Source organism: Rhinatrema bivittatum, chromosome 3 (genome assembly GCF_901001135.1).
Source record: "Rhinatrema bivittatum chromosome 3, aRhiBiv1.1, whole genome shotgun sequence".
In the NCBI taxonomy this organism is placed as follows: Eukaryota; Metazoa; Chordata; class Amphibia; order Gymnophiona; family Rhinatrematidae; genus Rhinatrema; species Rhinatrema bivittatum.
In genome coordinates this window covers 512,710,695-512,735,434 of record NC_042617.1, presented here as the reverse complement: position 1 = coordinate 512,735,434, position 24,740 = coordinate 512,710,695, and the positions used below count along the sequence as shown (strand labels likewise).

General features: G+C 44.0%; 1 protein-coding gene across 3 annotated transcripts in view; it reads right to left on the bottom strand.

Annotated features, from left to right (window-relative positions):
• Window positions 1-24,740, bottom strand: part of NCOA1 (nuclear receptor coactivator 1) — a 1,093,244-nt gene that overhangs the window by 115,714 nt on the left and 952,790 nt on the right. For all 3 annotated transcript variants that reach the window (XM_029596190.1, XM_029596192.1, XM_029596191.1), the window contains one exon: window positions 11,225-11,351. In XM_029596190.1, coding sequence (XP_029452050.1) covers window positions 11,225-11,351 — 127 coding nt within the window. The remainder of the gene's footprint in view (window positions 1-11,224; window positions 11,352-24,740) is intronic.

Sequence of the window (24,740 nt, the reverse complement as noted above, 5' to 3'; positions counted from 1 at the left end):
CCACTTTCTTCTGTGTGGGGTCTCGCAGGACTCCCTCCTATCTCTAACACTCTTCAACTTCTATATGGCCCTGCTTAGCAAACTATTCAAGGATTTTAAAACTCTCTATATCCAACTACTGTGCCCCCTAGACTCAGACCCTGACCAAGCAAATTCCAGCCTTAACATCTGCCTGGATAAAGTCTCAATTTTGCTATACCACAAAAAACAAACTAACCCTCCCCCAAAAATAGAGATTCGTAACCACAGAAAGAACAGAACTCCCTTTTTCTCATCAGGTTTGAAGACCTAGTCTTTGTCATGGACTCTCAAATCACTACAGAAGCAGAGATGCTTTCTTCCAACTACATCAGTTTTGTCACCTCGGTCCTTTTTTTTTATGGCGCCGCCTGTGCAAAAGTGATCCAAGCCTGTGTAATCTCCCACCTGGACTACTGCAACATCCTATACGTTTGGCTGTCCAAAAAAACTTGACCGCTGCTTGCAGTTGATACAAAATGTAGCTGTACAAACCATATTAAATGCCAGTAAATTTGATCACATCACCACACTTTTCAGAATGCTGCGCTGGCTTTCAAACCATTGCTGGACCATATTCAAAACACTAGTTTTGGCCTTCAAAGCCCTCAAAGGCTTTGCACAAAACTATCTGAGAAACTGACTTATCCCTTATACTCTTATATGATCTCTGTGCTCACTATCACAAGCCTGCCTAGTAGTGTCAACCCCCAAGGAAACTAAACTTTCAAGCACGAAGAAAAGAACTTTCACAGGCGCAATCCCCACCCACTGGAACTCATTAATGGAGATCAGTTTTGCCCCAGATCTCCACACATTTAGGAAATGACTGAAAACATGGTTATTTGTAACAGTTTATGACTCACAAACTAACTACCGAACACCCAACTACCGAACACCCAACTATGATATGTTTCTCTGGGCTCCTCCTGAGCCCAGAGAAACATATCATAAGATCTGCAAAACTGTGTCATCAAGGCCAGTATCCTGTTTCTAACAGTAGCCAATCCAGGTCATAAGTACCTGGCAGGATCCCAAGGGGTAGATAGATTCCAAGCTGCTTATCCCAGTTACAGTGGATTTCTGCAACTCCATCTTAATAATGGTTTATAGACTTTTCCTCCAAGAACTTGTCCAAACCTTTTTTAAATGCAGCTACACTAATAGCTTTCACAACATCCTTTGGCAACAAATTCCAGAACTTAGTTATGCGTTGAGTAAAAAATATTTTCTCTTATTAGTTTTAAGTATATCACCTAGTAACTTCATTGTGTGTCCTCTAGTCTTTGTACTCTTTGAAAAGAGTAAACAACCGATTAACATTTACTTGTTCCACTTCACTTATTTTATAGACCTTTATCATAACTCCCCTCAGCTGTCTCTTCACCAAGCTAACTCCTAACCTCTTTAACCTTTCCTCATAGGGGAATCATTCCATCCTCTTTATCATTTTGGTTGCCTTTTTCTGTACCTTTTCTAATTCTGCTATATCTTTTTTTGAGATGTGGTATACAGAATTGCACACAATACTCAACATGAGGTCTCACCATAGAGCGATACAAAGGGATTATTTTCTTTTTGAACTCTTTTCCTAATAATTCCTAGCATTCTATTTGCTTTCTTGGTGCTTCCAAACTGAGCAGAAGATTTCAACATATTATCAACGATGACATCTAAATCCTCTTCTTGAATGGTGACTCTAAATGTGGAACCTTGCATTGTATATCTAGACTTTGGGTTACTCTTCCCTAAGTGCCACACTTTGCACTTGTCCACATTAAATTTCATTTGCCATTTGCATGCCCAGTCTCCCAGTTTTGCAAGGTCCTCTTGCAATTTCTCACAATCATCCTGTGATTTAATCATTTAAACTATTCTTTATGAAGCCAAACCTTTTCCACTCCAGCTTACTGAAAATACATAGCCCCTCTGGAAGGGACTATTGACAATCTTTATAATGACAATCTCAAGACTATTATAGATAACATGACTATATATCTACTCAAGACTTTTAAATTAGTATACATAGATTCCTTTAGCAATGATATTCGCCTCTTTCCGTTAGAACATAATTCTTCTTTCCGGGCTATACTCAGACCCCGACCCACCAATGTTACCTAAAGTTGATTTAAATTATATTAGTTGCATCAATTCTAATCGATAATTAACTTGGTTGATATCAGTTACTTAAAAAATGTATTAAATTGTTGTATCTGTGGTCGCCGATAAAGGCCGCCGAGAAAGTTACTTATAAAATGTATTAAGTTGTTGTATCTGTAAACTGGAGTGAAGGCAGCTAGCTAAACTTCGGTATATAAAAGCATTTAAATAAATAAAATAAATAAATAAATTTCAGTATGCTATGTGTTATTTGTTACAACTTTGCACTGTCTATAATTCGTATTGCCTCCTATCAGCTATTAATTCCTTTTCCTCACTCTTTATTGGATATTGCTGTCTATTAAGTATGGATTGCAACTCACTGTTGTACTGTTATTTCTTTAATCTATGGTAAACCACACTTTGAACTTCTACAGTAGACAAGCATGACAAGAATAAATGATGATGATGAAGATTCTCAAATCCGGGAGCTTTCTAGAAACAGTATCTTGCATCAGCCTTTTGATATACTGGAAAAACAGAGCAGAGGTTCTCCCACATTCTCATCTGCCTCTCCTGCAGAATTTCATGGATGGATAGTATCATTGTTTGCTTTGGAGGGTGTCAAGTAATTTTGATCCACAAATCACAACATATCCATAAATTCCAACAGCAAGTCTCAAAATAAGCAAAAAAACAACTTTGGGTTGGGGGTAATGGGTGGGTAGTTTGTTGTGGTTAAGAACACCTTCACCGATAAATATCCTAACAAATAATTTTTGTAATCTGATGCATCTGTTAAATGCTCAGATGCGCTCAAGTGAAGTACATGGAGTAGAAGAGTACAAAAATATTAAGAGAATCTCCTTTCAGTCAGCACAGAAATCCATTTTGATGATGTAAAAATTTCTGAATTTCTAAAGGTTCTGCCACTTGGAGACTCAATGAACATCACAAAATATTACTCTGTCTAAAAACATATACTGTAGCCATACAAAACAGAAAACTCCTAAAGATTACAGTCATAATTGCAAAGATGCTCAATTATAACTCTGATCTAAATTTTAGGATCACAATAGGAATGTGCCAGTTTCACAATATTACAGTTATTGATCGCAGTGAGAATAACTTTCAAAACTGCTTGTGCATACCCTAAATACACATGTATATAGGTGTGCGCAAAGTTGCTACAGTATTTTATAACATGTATTCGAAAATGTGCAAGTTATAAAATATGAAAACATGTGTGCAAACATGTTTACATATGTAAAAACTGTGAGCTGCACAAGTTCAGACTTATCCAGATAAGTCTGAAAAGTGCTACTTGTCCGTCTGATTAGTGCTTTCTTATCCAACTATGTATGATAGCTGGATAAATCTAAAAAAAAGCACTATTAGCTGGATAATAAGTCTTATAATGCTACTTATCTGGCATACAGGGCCATTCATCAAAATGCATTATGGAATTAACGCATGTGATAATAACACTAGCGCACGGCACGAATGCAAATTTTGGGAAGGGGCAGGATTTATGAAAATGAGGGGCAATATCACACCATGCGATAGCATAACGCATGCTATCGCATGGTTTTAACACCGGAAAGAACTACACCTTTTTCCCCTGGCATTAAGCTGTGTGATATGACTGAAACGGCCTTAACATAATTCGCGATAAATTTTTCTAATTGTATTTCAGCCATTTCTGGGCTGTGGAGTGGAGTGAGTAAGAGACAAAGATTGAGAGTGAGAGACTCTGTGTTGCGATCCCCCCTGCTGCTGCGCTACCGGAGGTCTCTTACCTTCCTCCAGAGGCCGCTCTGAAGCCTGGGCCTCGCCTGTGTTCCATCCGGGACTTGCTCCAGGGCCTGAGAGACCTAGCTGTGCCTGTGGCTTGCTTGCCAGCGTTTGGACTTCCTGTTTGGCGACGCCCTTCTCCTAGGGGCTGGCCCGCAGCTCTCCACCTGACTTATAGGCCCAGCGGTGGGCGGTCCTGGCAAGCTCCTCCCAGGGAGTTGCCTTCTACCCCCAGTATTTAAGGACTTTCTGTTCACTTGCAAAGGGCCTCCGGATCAGGTCCTACAGTCGTCTGTAACCGTGCTGATCCAGGTCTTCCGTGATCATCATATGCTTTGATGGATCCCTGTCCAGTGTCTCTGCCTTGATGTCTGATCCTGTTCCTGCCAGCCGTAAGGACTTCGGATGTGAGTATCCCAGCATCGGAGTTCCTGTTCGCCTGGGTCTTCCCCGCACCCTCCTTCTCAGCGTGGTCCGCGACCAGCCTTCCTGGGCTGTGTAGGGCGCGTCTGGGACAGGGTGGTCCGCGACTCAGTCCCACGGGTGGGCTGAGTAGGGCACCCTGATGGACAGTGCAATGTTTCCGTCCAGCCTTGTCTACAGTGTCTTGCTTCAGCCCTTGCCCGGATGTCTTCCTGTCTCTGCCTTGACCTACGTCCTCATCTGGTTCCTGAGCCTTCTGTCCTGTTGGGCCCTGGAGTGGCCAACAGGAGGGATTCGTCCCACGGGCTCTTGAGCTTCTGCCAGCCGAGGGGGCTTCGGATGTGAGTATCCCAGCATCGGAGTTCCTGCTCGCCTGGATCTTTCCTGTGTCTCGCTTCAGCCCTTGTCCTGATGTCTTCGTCTTGCTTCAGCCTGCTTCTGCCCCGTCTGATGTCTTCAGTTTAAGGACTCTGTCTGCCCTCGCCTCTGTCCGGCCTGCTGCCCATTGCCGTTCCCTGCGGCAGGTCCGAAAGGGCCGGGAACAGTCGGAGGACCGTTCATTAGTCAACTTCCCCGTGTTGGCTACCATGGGCATGCAGGTCCGGCTGAGGGTCGGACTTCCTGCTTCTGTTTCTGCCTGCCTGGCTCACCATGCCTGCTCAGCTCACCTCCCACGGTGTGGCTTGGGGCTCCTCCTTGAGTCCTGCCGTGGCCCAAGGGCTCACCACCACCCGCTTACGACGACCGCGCCCGCTCGTAACACTCTGGGGAGGCCCTCACAGTGTGCAACTATTTATATGCCTATAGGAGGGGCATCTAATAGCTCGAGGTGTTGGTGGTGGTTTAGGGGCCAGTTTTTCATGTAGAGTGTGATGTACGAACCTCGGTGAAGATTTGACATCATTTGGAGTGAGGAAAATCTCACAAAGATGAAATTTTGCATTATGTTATCTCGGCCTAGCTTGATGGTACCCTGTTATAGAGTCCATCAAGGTAGGGTGAGAGAACATAGAAATGTCATCTTTGTGAGACTATCTGCACTTCAAATGACGTCAAATATTCACTGAGGTGTACTGTACTGTTCGAACATCACTCTGCATGGAAAACTGGCCCTTATACCCTAAACCACCACCTCGAGCTATTAGAAGCCTCTTCTATTGTTGCAACTGTCCCTTCCTGATGGTTTCACTCCACCTACCTTTCTTTCTTTGCACCTCCTCTCGCTATGGATGGACGCCTGGCATCTGCCTGCTGTCCTCTCCAGCGTCCCCGGACTGGCTTGGGTGCTGCCTCCCGCCATGCTCCACTGGTACCTTAGGGCGCGCGCGCTGCGCGACCCTCACTCTTATTTCCTACTTGGCGCGAACCTCAGGGGCGTCCCCCTGTGATGACATCACACTGACCGGATATTTAAAGTCTATGACGTTTGCTAGCCTTTGAGTTAGCAAGGGGGGAATCTTACGGATGGGATTCGCTCTCCGAACCCAGCTACTCTGCCTCTCCAATCTTCCATTGGACTCTTAACGCTAACGGGGTACCCGCTCCTTGGGGGCCTCACTTGCTTTTCAGGTCGCTATCAGGAAACCGGTACTCGCTCCTCGAGGGCCCATGTTCCCTGACTCATTGCCTGCTCCTACCTTCTCTTCTGCCTGGAAGGATTCGCTATCTTCAACACCAGTGAGTACTACCATCTTCACCTCAGAGCTGTTCCCTGGAACCAGGTACTCGTTCCTCGAGGGCCTGCCTCCGTTCCAGACCTAGTGCCATCTCCTACGTGGAACCGCTGTGTGAGTACATTACCTTCAAGTCTCTCAACACTCAGGGATCAGGTACTTGCTCTTTGAGGGCCTGTTCTCCCTATCCTGGGGATCTCCATACTGGGGCTTTGTGCATATTCCACTGTACTCATTCTCAGTTCTTTCCAATACAGCACTGCTACCGGAGGAGTCGCTGATCCAGTGCCTGAGGGATACTAGCCCAGCCAAGCTACTTCTGCTGCTCACTACTGCCACCTCTGGTGGCTTCACTACATTGTCTAATAAAAAATCAATCTCTGTGTTTGTGTGTCCTAAGCTGAGCCTGACCTGTGGCCCCTCACGGGACTTCCCCCCGTGGGCGTGGTCAGCTGCCACAGTGTCCAAGGGTCCACTCAAACCTCACTAATTATAGACCCATCCTCCCACTGTTTCCAGTCTGGTCATTGTAACAACAGTCCTGAGACTAGTAGAGCCATGTACTAGAACTCCTTCCAGAACCCTGTACTATGGGGTTTAAACCCAGTGGCCCAATGTTAACTCAGGGTGGGGAAGACCCAACTCGGTGACTGAACCAGAGACCTTCTTCATGGTAGTGCAATGCACTGCAATCGAGCCACCATACCAGCAACCCACTGAAGTCCCCGATAGGAAGAATGAAACTGCAGATTTTGCACATGAAGATTTAGCAAATCCTTAAAATTTGGAAAAGCATATTAAAATGTTTTGGGTGATGGTATCCGTAAGGGTAAAAGTAGTTTCTGTTGTATTGAGCTTTCCCATTTTTCTTCAACAAAGTGTTATAATATTACCATAATTGCCCCTGAAGGGAGCTGCACAACTGCAGCAGCACTTGGGCCTGGATCTATGCTGGCTTGCAGCAAGATTAAATATATTCATAGCCAAAAGTCCCTAGCGTTAAAGACAAGACACATATTTTTGGGTGTAAGCAGACAAGTCAGTGGGTGAGGTGGAAGATGCTAGTAGAGCACTTACAGTGGTTTTCCCTCCTCAGCACCCAAACTTCGTTTTGTTTTTTTTCAGGACAATCAGAATATCTTCATTTTTGTCCTGAATGTTCTTGTGAACATCTTTCACAACAGTGGCTATTCAGCAAAACAACCAGCGGAAGAGCAGTCTGTATGAAATTTTCTATTCTCAATAAAACCAGTATTAGGATGCCTCCAATACTGTCCAACTATCGCATGTGCACGTTAGGATGGAAATATCTATGTTGTGAATAGAAAATATCACACACCCTACACTAAGGGGAATGGAACAGCTCCCCTATGAGGAAAGACTAAAGAGGTTAGGACTTTTCAGCTTGGAGAAGAGACGGCTGAGGGGGGATATGATAGAGGTGTTTAAAATCATGAGAGGTCTAGAACGGGTAGATGTGAATCGGTTATTTACTCTTTCAGATAATAGAAAGACTAGGGGGCACTCCATGAAGTTAGCATGTGGCACATTTAAAACTAATCGGAGAAAGTTCTTTTTTACTCAACACACAATTAAACTCTGGAATTTGTTGCCAGAGGATGTGGTTAGTGCAGTTAGTATAGCTGTGTTTAAAAAAGAATTGGATAAGTTCTTGGAGGAAAAGTCCATTACCTGCTATTAATTAAGTTGACTTAGAAAATAGCCACTGCTATTACTAGCAATGGTAACATGGAATAGACTTAGTTTTTGGGTTCTTATGGCCTGGATTGGCCAATGTTGGAAACAGGATGCTGGGCTTGATGGACCCTTGGTCTGACCCAGTATGGCAATCTATAGATGTATAAATACTTGACTACTATGAGGGCCTATATATAGTCTCTCTCTCTCTCTCTGCGCAAGATGTGAAATAGGAATTATTGCGGGGTGCGAAAAGTTGACTGCACCATGCGATGCTACCGATGCAAAGTGGTATGTTATTGCATGGTGTGGTAATTCTAAAATTTCCAGAAATCCGCCCCTTTTTTTTTAGTGCAGGTGTTATCCATGTGTTATCACATTTTGATGAATCTAGAGGTAAGTCAGATAGCCAGATAAGTCTAAAAAGTGGATATGTAGCACTTTTAGATTTACCCAGCTATCTGACTTAGAGCCTGATTCATCAAGGCATTTTATCATAGACACAGAATGGGAAAAATGCCTTAGTGAATCAGGCCCTTAGCTGGATAGGTAGCACTTTGAAACTTATCCAGCTAAGTAGTGCTTTTCTTTTTAGACTTATCCAGCTATTTTACATAGCTGGAGAAGTCCGAAAAGCGCTGCTTAGATGGACAAGTAGCACTTTTCAGACTTACTGAAGATGTTTAAATACCAGTACTGTTACCATAATCCTTTTCCCTTCTTTTCCTTATGCTCCCTTTTTTTCCACCAACCTCTCCTGATCCCTTCTTATTTCCCACTATTAATTTATGCATCAATGTTTTTAATGGTTTATTCTCTGTTTGATTTTTGTAAACCGTTATGATGGCTGCACCGATTGACGGTATATAAAACTGAACAAATAAATAAATAAATAAAATGGAATTTGTCTGTCTATATAGCAGCAAAGGCGCTACTTAGCCAGATAAATCAGAATTTAGCTGGATAAGTGTGCGCAAATGATATATCCGTGTATTTTTACTTCAAATTTTAAAGGGATATGTAAGATTTTACACATGTTATTTAAACGTATTTACCCCTGATAGTCAACTTTTACATGTGTGCATTGGGGGGATTTTCTAACATGTGTGTGGCAATGAACTAACCAGTTTTACCAGTTTACAAGCTTGCCCAGGCCATCTTAAGCTTGTGAAGACCCTGCTGGCTCTTTAACCTGAAGTCCTTCCATTGCACCTGTATGGCTCACCCTGTCATTTTTTCATTTTTAAAATGTTAATGGATCACTTACTTCAGATATTGAGCAGAAGTAAATATATGCAAGTAAGGTAGCAAATGTACATGTGTAAATTGCTTATAAAATAGCAACTTACCCACATAAATGTTGACCCCCTTCCCCAGAATACCCCTGGCTCATCCCTTTTTTACATATGCACATTTACTTGCTGACCTAAAAAATAAACTATATACCCTAAGAAAAAAGGAACCCTAAACTCATGTAGTAACAATATTTCTATCTCAATCTTTCAAAGAAGCTTTAAAATATCTCAAACTTATAATACAACCACAAGTCAATAATGTGATTTCCACACATTACGTTTATTATTACAAAGTATATTAAAGATGATTTTAAGAAATCTTTACAAATATTTACAAAGCATGTCAACAATGGAAAAACATAACATATTTCAATCTACAATACAAAACCTACAATAAATATAGAATATGACATGTCTTAACACCTAAAATCACTCTTCCCTCGTCAACAAGGAGTAATGTGTATAGCGCGGGAACTCTAAGATAAAGCTAAAAGCTGATTTTAAAAAAAAACTCTTGCTGAACTCGGTTATAATTGTCTGTGTATACACGTAGTGGATTTTGCACACACAGCAAAATATAGAATGTAACTTTAAAACGAACACGTGGGCGACCATATACACATATGTACATGTGAGCGCACATATGCAGGAATTTTACATTGTGCGCTCAATTGCACACATACGATCTAAAATATATCCATCATGCATATGTGTGCTCCTACTTTAAAGAAATTACACAAGCAAATGTAGATTGTGTATCTTCCTTGGGACTTTGTTGGCTTTAACACATGCCAGTAAGTGGATTTTAAAACATAAACACATGGAGGACAATCCCAGTTTTACCAATTAGTCCACCATTTTGCCCAGCCTAACTCTATGTCATCCTGTACACATCTCAGTTTACCCAGATCCCTCACCATCATTTTAGGCCTAAAAAGAGATTTCTGCAGACTTACACCTCACCATGAGTAGAAGTAAATATACATGGCTAACAGCCCACCATATTATGCAGCCACTAGATTTAAAATACGGATTTTCAGGTGTAACTGTTGGGTGTGTCCCAGAATGCCCTAAATCCATCCCTTTTTCTTGCACGTTTGATTGCTCACACACATACTTATATGCACATAATTGGGCTATTTTAAAATAAGAGTCGCTCACACTCAGCCCAATTTGAACTTGGCTTATAAAATGTTGCACAAAAGGAAAACTTTTATACATGCAGTTTTTCAAAAATTTGAGGGAACATTGGCTGCATCCATCCTTTCTCACTTCTGCTCCACATCTTACTTCTTTTCAGCTGGTGCTAGAAACTCACCAGCTATCCTAGTCATCATTTCCAGGCTTCTCATCAGTGCCTCAACACTGCAAATATTAAAGCTCTATTTCAACATCATCAATCATAGAATCAGCAATGTTGAAATGTTTTGGTATGACTGTATATTAAACTGCTAATTTTGCTGATTTCATGACTGGTCTCTGACCTCTCCCTTAACACTGCCATTGCTCTGCTGTCTGACAAGAGTCTACAACAAGGTTGGAAAGCTAAAGAGAAAGAATCATACAGTGTATGAGACACCTAGACACTAAACTGTGAAGATTATAACTTAAAAAACTTGCAATATTTCTTGATGTTATTTTGTCTGTATGGTTATAGAGTAGAATAACATGAACACGCATATTTATGTCTGCTATACTGAAACACCATGTTGAAAGTGGTGTGGTATTTTTTTTCTAAATATATTTCTGACTAATCACTCCCTCACATGGCTATAAATCAATGCCTCAATTCTGAAAGAAATAAAACCTCAACAAACAAATTCAATTTCTCCCAAAGCATCAAATTACAACATTTGGCTGACAACACAATGCAGAAAAACAAACTTTGATATTAACTATGCAGCAGTTTGTCCAGTTAGTACAGTATGAGCATTAAACTTTAAAGTCATTTCAGTTTTATAAACTGCAGAATTCCATCCTCCCATTATGTAAGCAAACAGCAGTTACAGGCTATGATATAACACTATCTATGGGCTTAAAATCAAGTATTTAATCACATCTTGAACTCATTCCGGGTTTACACTGAATGATTATGAGCCTGCAACTCCTGGGGTTTATAAGGCAATTATAACTGTGCATTATAAAACAAATAATTTATACTGCCAACAATCACTCACCATACTGGCTATTTTACTTTTTGGAGGAAAAAGACACATTACTCACTCTTCCTGTTTACTCAAGGGTCCCCTGTTCATGGAAGCCATACTGTTATCGGTCCATGGTAGTTGGTCACTAATTCCTGACTGTCCAAATTGGTGATCTGTGATTCCCATGTCCATCTCAGGCAAGCCTGATATAGAAAAGGAACAAAATATTACATTACATATTACATTACATTAATGTAAGACATACACAGTAACATTAATAGCAGAAACATTCCATGATTGTTCCATGACTTTATACTGGATAAAAAACAATATTAATTTCTTCTCTGTACAGGATAAAAAATGAAAAAGCAACTACTCTTCCTCTGCACTAAACATTCACTCTTGTCTGTACATGTTATTTTGAGTTCTTTTCTATAAATTAAGTAATTCTTTGTTTTAATATGCAAAGATCTGATTACAACTTTTAATTCAGACATGAACTACTAATGTACATTGCTGGAAAAGGTTCAATTAGCCAAACTCATGGACTGATTCAGCGAAGTTGCTGTTTCATGGAAAACAGGGGAATCACCAGCCACATAAAAGGGCGATATCAGTCAGTGCCAACTGGAATTTTTCCAGAGTTTTCTAGGAAATGTTAGAAAATACTTCTGAACAGGTGCAAAGATTCCCGCCCTGCCACAGTTATGCAATGTGCCTTAGTTCAGTCCTTAGCTTAAAGAACTCTACTTTAGAAGGGGAGGATTAAAGTAATGTGTGATCGGTGATTGCCCTGTCTTCAGAGAACACCTGTTATGGTTAAGCAACTTCATTTTCTTTGATGACAAAGTGAATCACCAGTCACACAAATGAGATTTGCTAGCTAAATGCTGTCCAACAAAAAGAAGAAAAACTGGGGAAACATACATAATTCCACCAATAGTCAGCAAACTTGGTTTTGGGGGTTTGAACTTCTTTTTGTTTTTATTTATTTTTTTGTAATGACAACTATAAATTATAAAAATGGGCTCTAAACAGAAAAAATACCTTGGAGAACAGACTGCCTAAACATTTTGTGGTGTCATTATTCTGCGACCAAGCTGTAATGGGTTGTCAATGTCACAGCTTTGCATCTCTCTTTAATTGAGGTTGAGATAGGATACTGGCATAGCCATGGCCCTGACATTATGGGACTTGATATGCCTCTTTAAAGTCAAATCATCTTGATCATAATTGAAGGATATGCAATATGCTATCCAAATAGACAACATCCTCTTCAATACCACAATCCAGGCTTGTTGAAGCAAAAACAAGCAAAAAGCTGGGTGGTTCTGCTAAAGTATTTAGTACACTGCAGATTGAAGTTTGAGATCAAAACTGTGCAGGGCTGTTCACCTACAGTATACTGGAATGTGAACTTGGGAAAATGTTGGTAGAAAAATTAACTGATTTAAGATTGAAATGTGTCACAATGTTAGGAAAGAACGTAAGATATGTGCATAGCACCACCCTGTTAAATAAAGCAGAGTTGCTTACCTATAACAGGTATTCTCCCAGGACAGCAGGGTGTTAGTCCTCACAGATGAGTGACATCATCAGATGGAGCCCGACATGCTACTATCCCTGCAGCCACATGGTGTCCCCCTTCAGTCTCGTATCAAAGCATAAAAGATGAGCAAAAAAATAAATAACAAAACGCAGACGAACCCAACTCCATGGGGTGGCAGGTGGGTTTCCTGTGGACTAACATCCTGCTGTCCTAGGAGAACACATGTTACAGATAAACAACTCTGCTTTCTCCCAGGACAAGCAGGATGATAGTCCTCACAGATGGGTGAATACCAAACTGCAGGCTGCCCCCGGAACACACCTGGTTAACAGACAGCCAATAACGTGCAACAGGAACAACAACAGGAAAGCTGTTCGCAACAACGGGAGGTAGACTGGGCCCTAGGCAGTGAGTTGGAACAGGTTACAGAGGACAGACTGGCTGAAGATGCTGTCCTGCCGACCATCCTTGTCCAGACAGTAGTGGGTAATGATTGTGTGGAGGGAAGTCCATGTCGTGGTCCTGCAGATTTCCGCAATTGGAACCGCAAGGAAGTGGACCACTGACGCTGCCATGGCCTGTATGGAGGCGCTGTCACACGGCCTTCAAGTGTATGGCCCGCCTGCTCATAGCAGAAAGCAATACAGTCCGCCAACCAATTGGACAGAGTCTGCTTGCCCATCGCAACCCCAAGTCTGTTTTTATCAAGAGAGACGAAGAGTTGGGTGGAGTGCCTGTGGGCTGAAGTGCGCTCCACATAAAAAGCAAGAGCATGCTTGCAGTCCAAGGTATGCAGAGCTCGCTCACCTTGGTGGGAGTGTGGTTTCGGAAAAAAGGTGGGCAACACGATAGACTGATTCAGATGGAGTTGGTCACCACCTTGGGCAGGAACTTAAGGAGAGTGCACAACACCACCCTGTTGTGGAAGAACCTTGTGTAAGGCGGATAGGTCACCAGGGCCTGCAGCTCACTGACTTTGCGAGCAGACGTAATTGCCACCAGGAAGAGAACCTTCCAGGTGAGGTATTTAAACTTGCTGGAGCGTGGAGGCTCAAATGGAGACAGCATGAGCCGCGCTAGTACGATGTTGAGGTTCCAAGCCACAACAGGACGATGAAACGGAGGCTTCAATTGGAGCAAGTCTCTCATGAAGCATCCCATTAAGGGCTACACTGAGATCGAAGTGTCACCCACTCCACGGTTGTAGGCACTGATAGCACTCAGGTGAACTCGGATCAAAGTAGTCTGTAATCCCGACTCTGAGAGACGCCACAGATAGTCCAAGAGCCGAGGCATGGGGCAGGTGAAAGGGTCGAGACACCAGACAGGTGAAAGGGTTGAGACACCAGACAGGTGAAAGGATTGAGACACCAGAATGAGAATCTCTTCCATTTCAATTGGTAGGACTTCCGTGTGGAAGGCTTAAGAGAGCTACCAAGACTTTTGAGACATTGTCCGAAAGGTCTAGGGACTGTAGCACCAGCCTTTCAACCTCCATGCCGTAAGGGCTAATGACCGGAGGTTCGGGTGGCGTAGCCTACCCTGATCCTGTGTGATGAGGTCGGGAGAGTTGCCCAGACATATGGGCTCTTGGATCGACAAGTTGTGCAGGATCAGAAACCAGACCTGTCACGGCCAATTCGGGGCTATCAGGGTCAAGGAGTCTCCGTCCTGCTGGAACTTCATGAGGGTCTTGCCTATGAGCGGAATCGAAGGATAAGCGTACAGGAAATCCACCCTCAGGACAGGGTGAAGGTATCCAGAGCCAGTTCCCGATCCTCCCGGAACAGGGAGTAGATAGCGATGTGCATCATTTTTATGACGAAAGGAAATATCGTACGATATTTCCTTTTTCGTCATGTATCGGGAGTCCCCGAAATGATAGGAAAACCCCACGAACTTTCATGTGGTTTTCTTATCGTTTTGGGGGGGGGGGGGGGGTGAAAGGGCACACAGAAAAAAAACCCCAACCCCAAACCCACCATTTTTTAAGATAGCGCCGGCCGTACATTGCTCCTCCCATGTGACAGGGACCACCCAATGGCACCGATAGCCCCTGTCACATGGTAAGGGCAAAGGGCCACCAGCGCCATTTTGTTTACTGGCAGCCGACGGCCCGAGAGCGGGAAATCGCTCCCAGGACCCCCGCTGGACCACCGGGGACTGAAGGCAAGTTTTTTTTTGGGGGGGGGGGGGGTCGTCGGGAGGGTAAGGGATTGATAATCACCTCTCATTCAAACCATTCATCAAATCCATCTTAAAGGACTGCTACTTTAAACTTCAAACAATAAAGAAACTCAGACCCCTACTACATCTCAATGATTTCCGCACTGTCCTCCAAGCTATTATTTTATCGAAGATTGACTATTGTAATGCGCTCTTACTCGGCATTCCTGCAATACACACTAGACCTCTCCAACTCCTACAAAATGCCGCCGCTCGGATATTGTCAAACACAAAGAAAAGAGATCATATCACCCCCACACTTATTGAATTACACTGTCACAAATTATTTATAAAACTCTCTCGATCATACACAAGAGTCTATTAAACTCCAACCTCAACTGGATTAACCCCCCCCTCTTACCCCGTACCTCCAAGAGACCCACCCGCCCAGCACTCCAAGGAACACTCCATGCCCAATCCATCAAACCTTTTAAACTCTCCTCCACCATGAACAGAGCTTTTTCCCTTGCCGGCCCAACCATATGGAACTCACTGCCACATGATATTCGCATTGAGACCCATACCCCCGCCTTCAAAAAGAAACTTAAAACCTGGCTCTTCCAGCAAGCCTACTCCATCTCACCCCCTATTACATAATTTCCCCCTACAAATGTTTTTCTGATATCCTGGTATGAACGCCTTTTTGCCTGCTGATTTGGTACTGTGCACTAACTTGTATATAGTTTCTGTTATAGTTCAATCCCATAGCATATACCCATAGCATTTACTTATTGATGTTTGTATTTCTTGTAAGGACTCCTCCCAAATATTATTTATATGTTGCCTAGTTTACTATGTTATCTGTTATTTGTAAGGGCTCTGCCCAATGGTTTACTATGTTATCTGTTATTTGTAAGGGCTCTGCCCAATGGTTTTTTGTTCACTGTAAACCGATGCGATGTGCGAACGGTCATCGGTATAAAAGAAACGTTAAATAAATAAATAAATAAATAAATAAATAATTAGATCTGAAGGGTTGGAGTGGATTTGGGTTTTTTGTAAATAATTAAATGTGAAGGATCGGGGTGTGCGCTAACGGGTTTGTGTTAGCATGCACTAACGGGAGCTAGCGCGCCTTAAACCGGAAACAATTTTATACGAAAAAAGAAAAATGCTGATCCGTGGGAATACGAACGTTTCCCGTGGCTACACGAAAGCGGAAACGATTGGGCACCCGATGCACATCTCTAAGTAGAAGCGGCTGACTTTGTGATTCTGAGGGGACGCAAAGAGGTCCACGTCCGGCAGACCCCACCTGTGGAAAATCTTGTCCTCCACGGAGGGGTTGAGGGACCACTCGTGGGGGTAAAATGTCTGACTGAGGTGGTCCGCCACCACATTCTCTATCCCTGCCAAGTATACTGCTCGTAGGAGCGTGGACCGTGATAGGGCCCAGGCCCAAACCTGTGCTGCTTCCTGATCAGAAGAGGTAGGAGTCTGTGCCCCCGTTTGTTCACATTCCACATGGCCACTTGGTTTTCTGACTGTATTAAGACAACCTTGTGGGACAGGCAGTCCTGGAATGCATAGAATGCATACTGTATTGCCCGGAGTTCCAGGAAATTTATCTGGCATCTCGCCTAAGGCTTTGACCACACCCCCTGTGTGCAGAGGCCATTGACATGGGCACCCAGCTGATGTTGGAGGCATCTGAGCTGGAGGGGGCTGAAAAGGAATTCCCTTGCTCTGGTTGGCTTCCTATGCCCACTAGGCGAAGGAGAGTTGGAGCGGTTCGGTTATCTGGACTAGCGCAGATACTTCCTGAGAGGCCTGGTGCCACTGCACTAGGACCGCAGGGTCCACTGTGTTAGCCTCATGGCCAGGCAGGCCATTGGGGTGACCATGAAAAAACTTAAACCCCTCCTTCATCTTTCCGATTTTCGTTCAGTACTACAGGCAACCATCTTCTTGAAAATTGACTACTGCAACTCCCTCCTACTAGGTCTCCCCAAGAACTCCATCCACCCACTCCAAATCCTCCAAAATGCCACTGCCCGCATCCTCACCAACACCCGTAGAAACGAACACATATCACCCGTCCTCAAGGACTTACACTGGCTCCCCATTGAATACCGCATCCAATACAAAACTCTCTCCATCATCCACAAAGCCCTCCACAACCCCGACATGAACTGGTTTAAAGAATCTTTAACATTCTACACCTCCACAAGACCGACCAGAAATCAATACTTAGCAACTTTATGCACACCCTCACCCAAACTCTGCAACCTTGCTTCAACAAAAGCTCGATCGCTTTCTATAGCCAGTCCGCCCTATGGAACTCCATGCCAGTTAACCTACGCCAGGAATTCTGCCCAAAGAAATTCAAGCAGAAACTTAAGACCTGGCTGTTCAGACAGGCATATACTGACACTGGCTAAACATCTCCCTGAACCCCCCTCTAGCTTTCACCCCCCCTTTCCTACTCTCCCTCATCCCCCTCCCCTTTTTCAACCTTATCTTAGCTTTCTCTCCCTACCCCTTACAAGCCATTCTTTTTACAAATCCTCTGTAAATACTGTAATTCAAGTTCACGTTAATTTCTTTAAGTTAAGTTTCTGTGTTCGTATTTATTCTTTTGCAATTTACCTGTTTATATGACTAGTTCCCTGTAAAGCGCTACTATGCCAAGTTCATGTTTTATGTAAACCGATGTGATACTCAAAGTGTATGTCGGTATATAAAAATCTTTAAATAAATAAATGACGTCATGTGACCCAGCAACCCCAAAAGTAAGCGGGCTGAAGCAGTCTGCCAGCAATGATTGGAGAGGCTAAACCCACCAGGGTGGCTATTCGATCGCTGGGGAGGAATGCTCTGGCCACTGTGGTGTCCAGGTCTGCTCTGATGAAGCTGAGCCGCTGGGATGGCATCAGGTGGGATTTTGGAAAATTGATGAGAAACCCCAGCGTTTGGAGGATCCCAACTGTTGAGTTGAAGGATTGTAGGGCTCCCCCCTCGAGGAACTCCTGATGAGCCAGTCATCTAGATATGGGAACACATGTACCCCCTTGCGGTGCAGGTGTGCTCCCACCACTGCCAAGCAATTGGTGAAGACCTGGGGTGCGAAGGCAAGCCCAAAGGGAAGAACCCTGTGTTAGAAATGCCTCTGCCCACCACGAAGCACAGGTATCTCTGATGAGGCAGAAATATGGCGATGTGTGTGTAGGCATCCTGCAAATTGAGAGAGCAGAGCCAATACCCCTGATGAAGAAGCGTGATCAAAGTGCCCAATGAGACCATTTTGAAACATTCCCGCCTGAGGAACTTGTTTAAGGCCCAGAGGTTGAGGATGGGATGAAGGCCGCCTGTCCTCTTTGGAATGAGAAAATACCTGGAGTAGAACCCTCAGCCTCGTTAGGCGTGGGGAATCGGTTCGACGGCTTTGTACTGCAAGAGGGCTGAGAATTCTAACTCAAGGGTCATCGTGTGCTCCATGAGGCTCCACCCCGGTGAGGGAGGGGAGTCTAGCGGGATGCTGGGAAGATTTAGGCGGTAGCCCCGTTTTACAATATTTAACACCCATTGGTCGGTGGTGATGGGGGTCCAGTGGTCTGCAAATAAGCAAAGCCGGCCTCTGACCAGTGGGTCGGGACCTGAGGGCACCGGGGTTAGACTGCGCCAGTCAAAACCCTGCGCCAGTCAGAACCCTGCTGCAGGGCCGGTCTGGGCCCGAGGCACCCATTGTTGGTGAGGATGGCCCTTCGGGGTAGCTTGAGCCGTAAGAGTTTGTGAGGCCGGAGGATAGTATCTCCGTTGCTTGTAAAAACTTTTCCTGGCATCCCTACAGGGCACCCTGCAGGTTGCTGAGGAGGGGTCCGGGGTGGTAGCGGACAACTGGCACAGTGTTTCATGATGATCTTTTAACTGGACTACAGGGTCCTGTACCTTATCCACAAACAGGTTTTCCCCTGTACAGGGGAGGTCAGCCAACTTTTCCTGGACCTCAGGGTGGAGGTCAGAAGCCTTAAGCCAGGCCCAGCGCTGGGCACTAATACCGGCCGCCAACACCCTTGCCGCCATCTCAAAGGTGCTTGCCGGCCTTGAACCCCTTTTGCACAATGGTTTCCAAGCCTTTTAGAATTGATGTGGGAGATCTTCAGTGAGCTCCTGGACTTGCTTAAAGAGGTTTCAATTGTTCTGGTTCATGTACAACTGATATGCTGCTATTCGGGCAATGAGCATCGCCCCCTGGAAGACCTTGCAGCCCAGGGCATCCAAGGCTCTTTGATCCTTCCTTGTAGGGGCAGAGGAGTGAGAATGGGCCCTACTGGCCTGAGCTGACTCCACTACCACGGACTGGTGTGGGAGCTGGTTCTTTTGAAAGCCCAGGGCCTGTTGCCCTAGATAAATGGCCCTGCTGGAGGAATTGGCCAGAGGGACTGCTAAGAACCCTGTTTAGCTGTGGCTGCCGTTCAGATGGAGCGTCCTGAGCCATGCCCCTGGTGAGGTCATCTGACTGCGACTTTAGATCGTTTAGAACCCAGGAGGCTGCGGTGAGATTTTGGGAGTGAGCTGGAGAGATCGACCTCCTGCTGGAGGAATCGGCCAGAGGGACTGCTAAGAACCTCGTTCAGCTGTGGCTGCCATTCAGATGGAGCATCCTGAGCCACACACCTGGTGCGGTCATTTGACCGCGACTTTAGACCGGTTAAAAGCCAGGAGGCTGCGGCGTGCAGCCGCCGGCACAACGCCAAAGGGGCGCACCCCATGTCGTGTTCATCATGCTTGTGGATTAGCTCCGACTTGAAGTTTCATGGGCAGGAAAAGGAAAATTAAGGTATTTACCTTAGTATCAGCTTCTTCAATGATAAGGGGACCCATGGACACACATCTTATACAAGTAGGGTGAATCATACCACCCAGACCTCCACTCCGGACGTTTCTTTCTCTTCGGGGTCTATTCAGAGTCCTGGCCTACACTCATCGCCTCATAATCAGGGGTCTATAGTAGATAACATGCTGAATGTTTTAAATTTGTTATCTCCGGTAGTAGATATTCCTCAAAGTGACAAGAAGCAAATGGGCGACGCATCAGTAACTGGTGGAGAGCCTGGAATTCCCCTATAGTAGATTCAGCTATGTCAGAATGTTCTAATGTAGAGATTTCTGACTTTAAGAATGTGACTCTTGTCGACGGATGGAGGGCAATCACTAACATGGAGAAACTTTTAACTTGATCTATGGCTCAATTTGGGACTTTTACCACCAAGAACACCACTTTTACCACTAAGAACACCCTTCAGGACTATGGAGCTCATTTACATTTAGAAACTAATTCTTCTTCTGTAACTTCCCAGATTGCCCCATTACAGACAGCGAACACCTCCTTTGTTAAAGATAGTTTGGTAGTGCAGAAACAACGAAAATTTAGAAAATGAGATGAGACCTAAGAATCTTTGTTTCCTAAATTTTCCTGTTACTAGGTTGTTATCTGCAACAGAATTATTTAGAAAATATTTAGGAGAAGTGCTGCAAATTTCCTCAAGTAAAGATATGTTAGTTTCTAAGATATATTATATCCCCATGTCTAGAATTAGCTCTTTGGGTCAGGAAGAAGAATTAGATGTGATACAAGGAAATAGTCCCAACTTAACCTCCTTTTTGGAGGCATCAATAGATGATGATATTCCTACTAGGGCTACTCTTTTAGTAACCTTTTGTAGTGAACAAGATAAGATTTTAGTTCTACAAAAATACTTTAAAAATAAGGATATTCTTTTTTGTGGAAAATAAATTCAGATATTTCCTGATGTTGCTAAAAGTACCCAATTGAAGAGAAAGCAATTTTTGATATAAGTTAGGGGGTAAATTTTACAAATTTGCACACACGCGTACTTTTGTTTGCACATCAGGCGCAAACAAGAGTACGCGGGATTTTAATAGATACGCGCGTATCTGTTAAAATCCGGGATCGTTGCGCGCAAGGCTGTGCAAAATTGGCAGCCTGCGCGCGCCGAGCGCTCAGCCTGCCTCTGTTCCCGCTCCGAAATCGGAGCGGCCTCGGAGGGAACTTTCCTTCCACCCCCCACACCTTCCCCTCCCTTCCTCTACCTAACCCACCCCCCAAGCCCTACCTAAACATCCCCCACCTTTGTTGCACAAGTTACGCCTGCCCAAGGCAGGCGTAACTTGCGCGTGCCGGGCCGGCCGCTGGCGCGCGATTCCCAGGCCCGGGAGCCGTTTCGGAGGCCTCGGCCATGCCCCTGGGCCAGAACCACGCCCGCGACCCAGCCCACAAATGATGCGCCGCCACGACACGCCATCCCAGGGCTTGTGCGCACCGCCGAGCCTACTCAACATAGGCTCGGTGCGCGAGGGGGAACTTCGGGCAGGTTTTTGGGGGGGTACGCGTGTATCTTACTCGCATACCCCTTTGAAAATCTGGCCCTAGGTTTTTATCCTTAGGAGCGTTATTTTTCTTTAAATTTCCAAATTGAGACTTTTCTTCTAGATAAAGAATCTATAACATAATTTGATCAGATTATTTTTGAGGTTTTGATGGTGAAAAAAACTGATGTCTCTCATTTTAGTTTTTATTTTTCGTCAAGTGTAAGCACTCCCCTAATTACTTATTATGGGGATTTTATGGTTTAAATATCTTTATTGGTATTGTATGGATTTCTCTTTTCTTGTTACCCTTGTTTTTGCTTATGATATTATTAATCTAAATGTTAATAATTCAAATAAAGTATTAATTAAAAAAATATATATATTAAAAAGCAGTGGTCCCAGAATGGATCCTTGGGACACTCCACTATTCACCTTTCTCCATTGGGAAAATTTACCATTTAGTCCTACTCTCTGCTTTCTATCTTTTAATCAGTTCCCAAGCCACAACAGGACACTGCCACTTACTCCAGGACTTTTTAATTTCCAAAGAAGTCACTCATGACTTTGTCAAATTCTTTCTGGAAATCAAATTCTTTCTGGAAATCCAGATATACTATATCATCTAGCTCACCATTATCCACATGTTTATTTACGTCCTCAAAAAAATGTAGCACATTAGTGAGCCAAGACTTCCCTTGGCTAAATCCACGTTGGCTTTGCCCCATTAAAATATGCTATCTACATGTTCAGCAATTTTGTTCTTTATAATAGTTTCTACCATTTTGCCTGAAATAAGATGTCAGACTCACTAGTCTATAATTTTCTGGATCAGCCCCGAGCCCTTTTAAAAAACTGGCAACCTTCCAACTCTTCAGGTACCACAGATGATTTTAACGATAGTTTACAAATTACTAATAGCAGATCCGCAATTTAATTTTTCAGTTCTTTCAGCACTCTCTGGGGCTGATGCAATACAGTGTGCTCAGCCGAGCGGGTTGAATAGGCACTAATGAATCCATGGCAAGCTTCTTTTCAAATTCTCTCTTTGCCTTCCTTATCAATGCTTTGCATCTAACTGGACAGTGCTTATGTTAATTCCTGTTTTCTTCATTCAGATCCCTTTTCCATTTCTTGAAAGATGTTCTTTTAATTATTATAGCCTCTCTCACCTCACCTTTTAACCATGCCGGTGGTTGTTTAGCCTTTCTTCCACCTTTCCTAATGCGTGGAATACATTTGGTGGGCTTCCAAGTTGGTATTTTTAAACAATGCACATGCCTGATGTAAACTTTTAATTTTACAGCTGCTCCTTTCAAGGTTTTTTCCCCAACCATTGTCCTCATTTTGTTATAGTCACCCTTCTGAAAGTTAAATACTGTTGTAATAGATTTCTTTAGTGACCCCCTTCCAGTTATTAAGTCAAATTTGATCATGTTGTGATCACTATTGCCAAGTAGCTCCAACACATTTACCGCTTGCACTAATTCTTGTGTTCCACTAAGGACTAGTCTATACTGGTTCTTGTACCAGCTCATAATGCTTCCTTGCTATCCCAAGTCCCTTGCATTTCAGTTGCTCTGATAGTTATATTTGACAGAAAGGCTATCTGCAGAATTGATGAAGTATCATTGAAGATTTAAAGGTGAATTTTAAAAGAGTTATGTGTAAATATAAGCACATAGGGACGACAACTTTCAAAGGGGCGAGCAGGCACACATTGATACATGTACACTGGTGTGTGCCCAGGGACGTGGCAATTTTATAACATATGCGTACATACATGTGTATGTTATAAAATAGCCAGGGCCCGTATATGTGTGTGCCCTATTTTGCACCTGAGTGTGCACATCTGGGTATGAGTGACGCTAATGTGGTAATTTTATAAGCAGCGTGCATCCACACTATGACCAGTTTCACTTTCATCCACCAGTTCTCCCAGTGTAGAGTTAGGTCCTCCAAACCCCCCTGGTTTAATAGCCTGCACTCCCCCCAGTTACCCTAGACCCTTCAAAACATTCAGGCATGGCTAGTTTTTTAAAATTTACACTTCCTCCACAGCAGAAGTAAAGTTATGCAACACCTGACCTGGGTGTGCGCCCAGGTGTGCAATTATTTGCGTGCACATCTCTTTGCACTGCCCTGGAATGCCCATGCCCTGCCCAAACCATGTCCCCACGAGAACCCTTTTTGAATCGGAGTGAGATATTTATGCCTCAGGAGATGTGCACACATGGAGGTGGGCTTTTAAAATCAGATGGGCGCGCGCATGTCCTATATATAAGAACATCTCAGTTTGGTGCACGCTGTGCACTGCCAAGGTTCTGCCGGACTCTTCTTCATTTTGGGACATGGCGGGATGGTCACTACCACATCCCAGCCAGGCTTCCTGCAGTGATGGGGGGGGCGAACTGTGCATGCCTGCAGGAAAAGTTGTGCACAAGCGCAGGTGCAGCTTAGAGCTGCATGTGTGCACAAGAGAGAACATTAGTGATGGGCAGCAGCACTTCTTGTTCTGGGAGGAGAGCCAGAGAAGACACAATAGCTTCCCAAGTTGGTGGTGCATGGCTCACCCCATTTTAAAGTTGATGGTGCCTGTGCACCATTGTGCACTATTGTCACTACACCCATGCAGATGTCTAGCAAAATTCCTGGAAAATCTCCGACCTGAAAGGCTTTGGGATGCAGTCTGTCAGTACTGTTTGTCCATCTACCAACTGAAAAGACCTACATTTTTCCGTCAACTGTAACATCGATTCTTTGCTTGACTGTTAAGTATGATAGAGAAATAAAAAACCACCAAATGGATTGTAGGCTATACTTTTTATTGGAGTAACTGAATACATTTTTTACTAGATTTTAGGAGCTCACCTGATGAAGTAAAAAATATAACCTAATACAATATAAAGGTGTACAGGTAGATTTTTAAAGAAGCGGGAGCAGGGTACATTTGTGTGTGTTACCTGCCTCTGGCATGCGTATCTTGCGCACGCCGGCCGGCGTGCCATCCCATGGCACAGCCGCTGTGCCAGAGGCCTCGGTCCTACCCCCAGACCTGCGCCCCGCCCCTGCCCCGCCCCAGGACATATGCGCGTCCCGGGGCTTGTGCGCGCCGCCGAGCCTATGCAAAATAGGCTTAGCCCGTAACCCTTTGAAAACCTACCCCAACATCTACAACTTGTTTGTTGATCTTTATTTCTATTTACCGAAGTTTGCTAACATAGCAAAGGACTAGAAAGACTGGCTGCCCAAATAAACAAACCACGTGTAAGAATTACATAAAAACGGATACTGAAAATTTAAATAATTTCTTAAACTGACGACAAAATCTGCTCCATATTATAGTTGTTTATCTGGCATCTCTCAGCTATTCATAGGGATGAAATATACAGTCATGGAAAGTAACAGCAGGTCAACCCAGTAATAATTATATTTCTGCACAGGACAGAATATAACTGATCAAAGACTTGGTGGGTCCAAGCATGTC